A 9,250-nucleotide genomic window follows, 5' to 3' on the forward strand; every position below is an offset into this window, starting at 1 on the left:
AGAGAGGGAGAGAGAGAGGCAAAGGCAGAGACTGAAAAAAAAAAAAAAATACACCTTGGCGACACAGAAGGCGACTAACAGCGACCCAGAGACGGGGATGAATCAGACAGGGCGAGAAGTACAGCGTCACAGACCGAGAATCGGAGAGGACAGACTCAGGGAGGGCTGCCCTTTCGGGAGACCCCGGGCTGCCCCGTCGGGGGCGAGCCAAGAGCTCCCCACCCCGTCCCCGTCGTGCCTGGACCGTGACTTCAGAGGCAGCGCAGATTCTATAAATGGCCAAGCGGCTGCGGGCCGGGGAGCGCGGCCCGGTGAGTCAGCGCGTGACGTCACCGCCGCCCGAACCCCCACAGGCCCCGCCCCTCCCGGGCCGCCAGGGGGCGCCGACTGCGAGCTGGGCCCAGGCACCGGTCCTCACATGCGCAGTAGTGACCTGCGGTCCTCTCAGCGAGGGCAGCAGGCAGTAATTTGCACGTTCGATTCCCAGCTGTGCCATCCTCAGCCGTGTGATCCGCACTGCGGGCTTCGCTTCTCTGTGCCTCATACAGAGCCACCTCACAGGCTGCTGTGAGGGATGAGTTAACTGAGCCAAAGCACTTAGGACATAGTAGGCGCTAACTGCCAGCTCGTTTGATGAATTTTATTGTACCTTCACTGTATGGTGACATGCCATCAACTATTTCTTAGCATGTTGCCTTAGGCCAGTGGTTCTTAAATGGGGGCGATCTGCTCCACCGCCACCCCCAGCCCCAGAGGACATTTGGCAATGTTTGTCTACATTTTGACAAGCTAAGAGGATACTACTGGCATCTAATCAATAAAGGCCAGGGATGTTGCTTAAAAAGTCCTACAGCACCCAGGACAGCTTCCCATCACGAAGAATGATCCAGCCCTGACTGGATGCCGAGGTTGAGAAACCCTGACTTTAGCCCATAGCATTAGGGACAGGGGCCTGCATTCATTCGAATTCTCTGCTCTGCACGGTCTGGGGATGTCGCTCAGTGGTACAGTACTTGCCTAATATGTACAAGGCCCTGGGCTCCATTTCCAGACAACAATTAAAAAAAAAAAAAAAAGATTCTGAGCAGTGGTGTATGTCTATAATCCCAACAACTCTGTAGGCTGAGGCAGGAGGATCACAAGTTTGAGGCCAGTCTCTGCAACTTAGCAAGCCAAAACCCTGTTTCAAAATAAAAACATATAAAATTCTGTGGGTGTAGCTCAGTGGTAAAGTACCCCTGGGTCAATGCCTAGCACCACCAGGGGAAAAAAAGCAAAATATCTCATCAGCATGTGGCAGGTTGCTGGCATGTCATCCAAGTGTCTCTGTCGTGTCCTTGACATATGTTGCATATGACATCTACCCCTGTGGTCCAGGGGTAAGAGCTGGCCAGGCAGGGCAAGTATCCAACTAGTCTAGCCAGTCTGGGACAGGGACACAAGTGATTGTTCAAGGCCCAGGACTCACTAACAGTCAGCTCATGGTTCGAGTGACCCACAGGTGGATGGGAAGAGTAGATCCAAGATCTCTGCTCTCCTGGAGCCTTATGAGGGGCTGAAGGGGACCGAACTGGGGTGTCAGATCCTCAGTAGAAATATTACTATTGCCTGAGTTCTTCTCCTGTGCATGTTGGAGGCAGCATTTGTTCTGATCTTTACAACACTACACAAGGTAGGAGCTGTCATTAGCCCATTTTACAGATGTGGCAACAGAGGACCAGAGAGAAGGGACTTGTCTAAGGCTATATATAGACTATTGGTGTCTGGGCTAAGCTCAGGGGTGGTGCTTGCTAAACTACCAGGGATGACAGTCTTGGCTCAAGATTGGAGAGAAACAAAGGGTGATGACCTCAGAAATAAAGTGCCTCAGAGACTCAGCCAGAGACTCAGTGGACAGTGACAGGCTGGGGTGGGGGAGAAAGTTGGTCTCTGTCTGATCAAGCCCCCTTCTCAGAATAATGCAGGCTGCCCCTCTAGGTGGAAACAATGACACAATTAGCTCCCAATACCAAGGCCCTGACATCACGAGGAAGGGGGTGGCCAAGGTGGGGGGGGCGCCCCGCCCCTTGGCAGGCCCGTTCAGCCAATGGGACGGCCTTGGAAGAGACCCGGGCCACCTCCGGAGCTTCAAAAACGTGTGAGGAGGGAAGAGGGTGCAGACGGAGTCTCAGCTGCTGCCTCCCTGGTCCTCAGCGTCACTACTGTCCCCACCAGAGCCTTCTGGTCAACATGTCCTCTGCTCACTTCAACCGAGGCCCCGCCTACGGGCTGTCAGCTGAGGTCAAGAACAAGGTAAGACTGGCCCACACACTCTGCCAGGCCACAAGCCCCTCTCTTAGGGTTCCCTGAACCCCCTCCTGCCTATCCCATGTGACCGGGAACCTGAGACGGGAAGAGGGAGAGGTACAGGGTAGTTCTGGCTTTCTGCCTCTTGTGAACACCCCAGAGCCCTCAGATACTTTTGGGGAGTGGGATGGGGGCACCCAGCCACCTGATGGAAGTCTTTTGTCAACCTCTGGTGTTCCTGGCAGGACACAGAGGGAAGACTTGTTGATTTTTCTCACAGCCCCCAGCCTGACAAAGAAATCCAGAACCCTTGACAGCTGGTTTCCTGGGAGGTGAAGAAAGTGTGGGAGATCAGGAAGAAGATGGTTGGGGTGGAGAAGTGGGCGTCAGACCCCCCAGGGGGGTTCCTAATTGCAGTGCTAGGCAGACACCAGGATACCAAGTTCACGTTATGGATGGGTTAACTGAGGTCCCAGCTAAGGCGGGCACAGAATTGGGACTCTGAACTCACCTCCCCACCACATGCACGCCAGAATGGAGTCAGCTTCTCCAAGATAGGGCGCTTGAAGCCCCATCCCACTGGAACGCTCCCGGGGCGTCACTAGGGCAGAAGTTCCAGCCCCATTTGACAGAGGGGACCACTGAGGCTCTGGATGGTTTTTCCCAGGTCCCACAGCAAGGGAGCGGGACGGGATTAGAACCTGGGTTGCGGGACCCTCGGGCTGGAGGAAGGGGCGGCAGGGGGCGGGTGCTCTGGCGGGAGTCTATCCCAGCGCCGCCCCCTTCCCCCAAGAGCCGGCCCGGAGTCGCATCGAGCCGCCGCGCCATATAAGGCGGCCTCAGGGAGCCCGGGCCGCGCTATATAAGGGCGGGTTTGCTTTATAAAGCGGAGCTGGTGGGGAGGGGGGCGGCAGGACCCGGGCCAGGTGAGGGGCTGTCCCCTCCCACCTCCCTCCTCCCCACCCAGGGGAAGGGGCCGCCCGATTCCTGGGGGGGTGGGGGGCTGGGAGCCTGGCTGGGCTGGAGGATTCTAGAGACGTGGGAGTGGGGGCAAGTGGAGAGGGAAGGAGGGGGAAAGTAGACGGAGATACTGGGAGCCTGAGACACCCGAGAGACAGACAGACGGGGAGGGCGAGCCAGGAGCGAGATAACAGCGAGGCGGGGAGGGGAGACTGAGGAGCCCCACCCCCCACCAGAGCCAGCAAACCTGAAGTCAGAGCTGGAGAAATGGACCTGCAGGGTGCTGGCTGGCCAGGAACTAGCTACAGAGATGGGGACCTGGAAACTGGGCCAAAGGAGGACACACAGAACTGGGGTTGTTGGGGAGAGCCTGAGGAGAGGGGGATTGGAGAAAGAGACAGAAGTTCAGGGACCCAAGGATCAGAAGTGAGACAAGGCAAGCCCCCGACTTCTAGCCTGGCAGAGAGCCTGGGGGCAGAAGACACAGGGAGACACGGAGAGACAGATGTTAGAGTATGCTCCCTAAAAGTCAGCTCCCAGCTCTTTAACTTTCCCCCTCCCCTGCCTGTGGCACCCCCTCTTCCCAAATGGGGGTGGAGGGGGCAGGGCCAAGGGAAACTAAGCCCCAAGTTTGGCCTGGAGGGGGAACCAGGAGGCCAGGCGCCACCCCCCAGCTTGAGGATCCAGCTCTCCACCCGCCTCCTTGTCTACATTCTCTGGTGCCAAACCTCAGAATGCCCGGAATGGCCCCCTGGGCAGGTGCCACCTCAGCCCTGGCCCTCAGCCCCTTTCTAGCCCCCGCCCCCATGGACACTGGGATAGAATTACCTTAGTTGGGATGGGGCAAGGAAGGAGATCAGGCCTGGGGGGGCTCGAATCAGACTCAGGGAGCCAAAGCTGTCCTCCGTTGCCTGTGTCCTCACTACCCTCTCTGTGCCCCTAACCCCCAGCTGGCCCAGAAGTATGACCACCAGCGGGAACAGGAGCTGAGAGAGTGGATCGAGGGGGTGACGGGACGTCGCATCGGCAACAACTTCATGGATGGCCTCAAAGATGGTATCATCCTTTGCGAGTGAGTGGCGCTCTTGTGGTATAGACCTTACCTTCAGCTACTCCACACCCAAGTCCCTGTAGCCCCTCAAACCCCCTCAAATGACCATGAGCCTGGAGCTTGGCTGACCACCTTATAGCTGATGTCTCCAAATAGTCCTCTGAGCTGGCAAAGAATCACTGTGCCCATTTAACAGGCAAATAAAACTGAGGCTCAGGTGAGACACATTGTTCTAAGTCTCATGGTGTCACAAAGGAAATGATTCCAGAATCTTAACCAGCAGTTTTACAGGGCATGCCAATTTATGGTCTCCAGCATCCCAAGAAAGAGAGGTGACCGTTAAAAAGCAGGGGCAACCATGACTGTTCATCGGGCTTGGCGATGGGCATGAGCCATGATAATTTTTTACTACCCTCAGAACCTCGCTGCCAAGGGAAATGAAAACCCTCAGTTCCGAAGCTCCCATCCCCTTCCTTGGATGGGGCTTGAGCCCAGCTGGGGTCTTGTGTGCCTCTCTGAGTCTGGCCCAGGCCCCAGGCCGGTGACCACAAGAGCCAGAGCTTGCCCTTGAGCTTTCCAAAGGTGCAGACTGTGAAGTCCTAGGTGCTGAGAAGGAGAAGTAAGGGTGCCCATCTTGCTCCATCTCCATCTCTGCTGGTGTCCCACCTCATGAACGCTGCTTGAGTCTCAAGAGTACAGAGCGAGGGCTGGGGTGCAGCTTGGTGGTAGAGTGCCTTCTTTGCATAAAGAGGCCTTGGGTTGCACCCCTAACACTGCCAAAAAAGAAGAAAAGAATACAGAGCTAACCAACCCATCCGTAATCCACTCATGCAATAAGCATTTATAGCTTCCGCTGTGTACCAGGCTCTGGTCTAGGCACAGGGATAGTGAACCAGATCCACTTGGATGGAGTCTGATAGGAAGCTTTAATCCTACTGGGAGAGATCAAAGAATTGATCAAACAATCACACACTTGCTGATAAGTGCCAAGGAGAAGAATCAGTGGGAAGTAGGGTGGGAGGGGTAGGAGGGGTGGGAGGGGTAGGAGGGGTGGGAGGGCCCCAGGCGGAGTGGAAGTCCTCTCCTAGTGTGGTCTGGAGGGCCTTTCTGAGGAGGTAACATTGAACAGAGTTCTGGATGAAGCGAGGGAGGGAGCCAGGAGACCTGGGAGAAGAACAATGGAAGCAGAGCAGAGCAGACAGAGCAAAGGCCCTAAGGTAGCATGCTGGTACTTACTCAGCGTGGGGAAATGGAGGGAGGTAAAGTCATCAGGTTAACTGGAGGCCACGTGATACAGGGTCTGTTAGTCATGTAGAGGAATTCAGACTTTATACTGAAGGCAATGAGAATCCAGTATGGGATTTTGAACTGGAAGGTAACTTAATGTGTGTGTGTGTATGTATGTGTGTGTGTGTGTGTGTGTGTGTCACTGGGGATCAAACCCAAGGCCTCTTGAATGCTAGCCCTTGAATTGCTTTTAAAAGGCCATTTTGGGGCTGGGGATGTAGTTCAGTGGTAGAGAACAAGCTTGCTTAGCGTAGGCTGGGTTTGATCCCCTGCACAGCAAAATAAGTAAATAAAATAAAAGGTCATTCTTGTCTGACACAATGTCTTGCCTGTAATCTCAGCTACTTGGGAGGCTGAGGCAGCATGGCAAGTTTGAGGCCAGCCTCAGCAACTGAGTGTTAGGACAACTTACCCTGCCTCAAAAATACATCAATAACTATGTAAAGGGCTGGGGTGCAGCTCAGTGGCAGAGCACTTGTCTAATATGCACAAGGGCCTGGGTTCCATTCCCAACTTAACAAGGAAAAACTAAAAAGGCCAAATGTTTGTGAAGGAGGAGGTAGAAGCTGGGAGCCCACGGACAGGAGGCCACTGCAAGGGCCCAGCAGAAGCACTGGGGACTCAGAACAGGGTAGGGGTGGTGAGGGGCAGTGGGCAAGTGGGTGGGCTTCCTTGTGCATTTAGAAGGCAGAGCCCAAGGACTTGCTGCAGAAGAGAAAGGGGAAGTCAAGTCCAAGTAATTTGGCTGAGCACCAGGAAAGGTGGGAATTGCTGCTTACTGAGCTAAGACAGAGGGAGGAGGGATTGGTGAGCAGATGTGTATGTCAGGAGTCTGGGGTGGTGGGTGCTGGATTTGAGCAGATTGGAGCTCCCATGGAGGGAGCGCTGGAGAGCGAGAGGCCTGGGCTGCTGGCCTTGCCCACTGGGGAATCACTGGCACATGGAGGGCACTGAAAGTGGGGATACTGATGAGATCACCAAGGGGGTGACTGTAGTCAGCGAAGAGGTCCATGTGGGTTCCCCGCTGTGTCCACAAGAGAAAAAGAAACTGAGACACATGTGGCCACCAATGAAGCCATAGGAAAACCAGGAGATCCTGACATGGGGACTTTGTGGCTGGTGACCTGAGTCCACTTTCCCTGTGGTTGGTTTCCCATTCGCCCTGAGTGTGCTCATCCCACCTGCCTGGCCTGCTGGGAGCAGCAAGGGCTCACCCCGGACCCCCCTCCCCTCTTTGTAGATTCATCAATAAGCTCCAGCCAGGTTCTGTGAAGAAGGTAAACGAATCAACCCAAAATTGGCACCAGGTAAGCCCAGAGGCAACTTCTCTTGGTCCATTGTCCACAAGCCCCTCAGTCCTCCCCCTCTCACCTCTAATGTTGCCTGCTCCCCTCCAGCTGGAGAACATTGGCAATTTCATCAAGGCCATTACCAAGTATGGGGTGAAGCCCCACGACATCTTTGAAGCCAACGACCTGTTTGAGAACACCAACCACACCCAGGTGCAGTCCACCCTCCTGGCTCTGGCCAGCATGGTGAGTGTAGGGGCAGCGTGGGCACAGGATAGGGCTGGGCCAGGCTGGGCTGCATGCGGGGCCACTTGTGCCATCAAGCCCAGGATGGGTGACCTGGGAGGGCGGGTGACCTGCCAAGTCTCCCAGGGGACAACGCAGCCTGCTGGAGGCTCCCTTGTCAGTCCTTGTCCTCCTGGCCCCACCCAGGCCAAGACGAAGGGAAACAAGGTGAATGTGGGTGTGAAGTATGCGGAGAAGCAAGAGCGGAAATTTGAGCCAGAGAAGCTAAGAGAAGGACGGAACATCATTGGGCTGCAGGTACTATCCCTTCCCCATTCACTGCTGCGCTGAGCCCCTGTGGCTCTCTGAGCCCGTGTGGCTCTCGCACACATGCAGACAACCTGAGCGGGAGGTCAATGCCCTCCTGGAGGGAGACATCTGGTGCTTGGAGGTTTGGGGCGGCAGGACATCTGGCATTAACTCACCCTAAGCCAGGACCCTGCTTAGCCCTTTCCACTCGTGTTCACTCCCCCTGCCAGCAGACCAAGGGGCCAGGCACTCTTCACCCCACCACCCCCCAGGCCTGAAGAAGCCTGGAACCCAAAATGTTGGTTGTGTGCTATGCCCACTGAGCCTCATTCTCTAGCTTGTAAACCAAGGGAGGAAGCAGGGCCTCATGATCTGACATCAGCTGTCTCATGGCCCACGTGGAGACTTTGTAATCTTTGGTGTGACTCTTTCTGGTCTCCTAGATGGGCACCAACAAGTTTGCCAGCCAGCAAGGCATGACAGCCTATGGTACCCGGCGCCACCTCTATGACCCCAAGTTGGGCACAGACCAGCCCCTGGACCAGGCCACCATCAGCCTGCAGATGGGCACCAACAAGGGAGCCAGCCAGGTGAGTAGGGGGCTGTTGGTCACACTGGCCAGGTCCTCATGGTAACCAAGGCCTGACCACTCTGTCCTATGTAGGCCGGTATGACTGCACCCGGGACCAAGAGACAGATCTTCGAGCCAGCGTTGGGCATGGAGCATTGTGACATGCAGAATGTCAGCCTGCAGATGGGCAGCAACAAGGGGGCCTCACAGAGGGGCATGACGGTGTATGGGCTACCGCGCCAGGTCTATGACCCCAAGTACTGCCTGACGCCAGAGTACCCGGAGCTGGGGGAGCCCACCCCAAACCACCACGCACATAACTACTACAACTCTGCCTAGGGCCCCCCAGGAGGCTGGCTGCTGCTCTTGGCTGGACCCAACCGGCTCCAGCCAACCCTGTCCCCCTGCATGGCGTCCTCCAGCCCCCTGGCACCTGCCGATAGGGTTACAATTTGGGGAGTGCAGACTGGGGGACCTGTGAGGGAAGGGGGCCATCCTCCCTGTGGCACTGCAGGGTCCAACCTACAGCTGGGTGTCCTTGAAAGCACCCAGACGATGCACTGAGCAAATCTATTCCAGCTGTCCCCCACTCCCTCACAAGTGGGTACCCCCAGGACCAGAAGCCCCCAAACCAAGCCCCCAGAGCCCAGGCTCCGCCTGCCCCCAGCCCATTCCCACAGTGGGAGCAAACTGCATGCCCAGAGACGCAGCGGACACACGCGGTTTGGTTTGCAGAGACTGGCGTACGCGGATGTGACAGCAGCGTTTGTAACGCGAGCACTTTTTTCCTATTTCACTGGAGCACAATAAATGCTGTAAAATCACCTGAGGCTTGGAACTGCTCTGTCCTAGAGCCCGCGTGGCTCTCGCAAATATGCAGACAACCTTGCTCAGATACACCCGATCTCCTGCACCCACATACCTGCCCCAAGGAATGCACAGGGACCTCAGTCCACTAGACATAGGACAGGTACCGTGTCTAGAGCAACATCCACATGCACTCCTAACCTTGCACACAAGATGTGCACCCACATGTAGTCCACACTTGCCACCAGCGACATGTGAAATGGCAAATACTGGGTTGGGGTGGAGCTTGGTGGTAGAGCCCTTGCCCAGCATGTGTGAGGCTCTAGGTTCCACCCCCAGCACCACAGAGAAGAAATACCGGAATGGTGATACACACACAGCCTTACACACCACAGTAGCCATGCACGCACCCTCCTGTGGACAGATGGGTGGTAGTGAGGAAGACCGAGTGCTGACACTGGTGGG

At 56.0% G+C, this 9,250-nt stretch overlaps 1 protein-coding gene across 2 annotated transcripts; it reads left to right on the top strand.

Moving 5' to 3' along the window:
• The first annotated feature begins 2,111 nt into the window (after positions 1–2,111).
• Cnn1 (calponin 1) lies at positions 2,112–8,802 on the top strand. 2 transcript variants are annotated; one of them, XM_005336179.5, is made up of 7 exons: positions 2,112–2,292; positions 4,197–4,318; positions 6,825–6,891; positions 6,982–7,119; positions 7,306–7,416; positions 7,851–7,997; positions 8,072–8,802. In XM_005336179.5, exons 1-7 carry the CDS (start codon positions 2,230–2,232, stop codon positions 8,315–8,317), a joined length of 894 nt encoding a protein of 297 aa, XP_005336236.3. In that variant the 5' UTR covers positions 2,112–2,229; the 3' UTR covers positions 8,318–8,802. The 2 variants fall into 2 exon arrangements, with proteins under 2 accessions (XP_005336236.3, XP_077892700.1); XM_078036574.1 differs by lacking the exon at positions 2,112–2,292 and adding an exon at positions 3,095–3,212.
• Positions 8,803–9,250: the final 448 nt, after the last annotated feature.

The sequence above is a fragment of the Ictidomys tridecemlineatus genome, chromosome 2 (genome assembly GCF_052094955.1).
Source record: "Ictidomys tridecemlineatus isolate mIctTri1 chromosome 2, mIctTri1.hap1, whole genome shotgun sequence".
Classification (NCBI taxonomy): Eukaryota; Metazoa; Chordata; class Mammalia; order Rodentia; family Sciuridae; genus Ictidomys; species Ictidomys tridecemlineatus.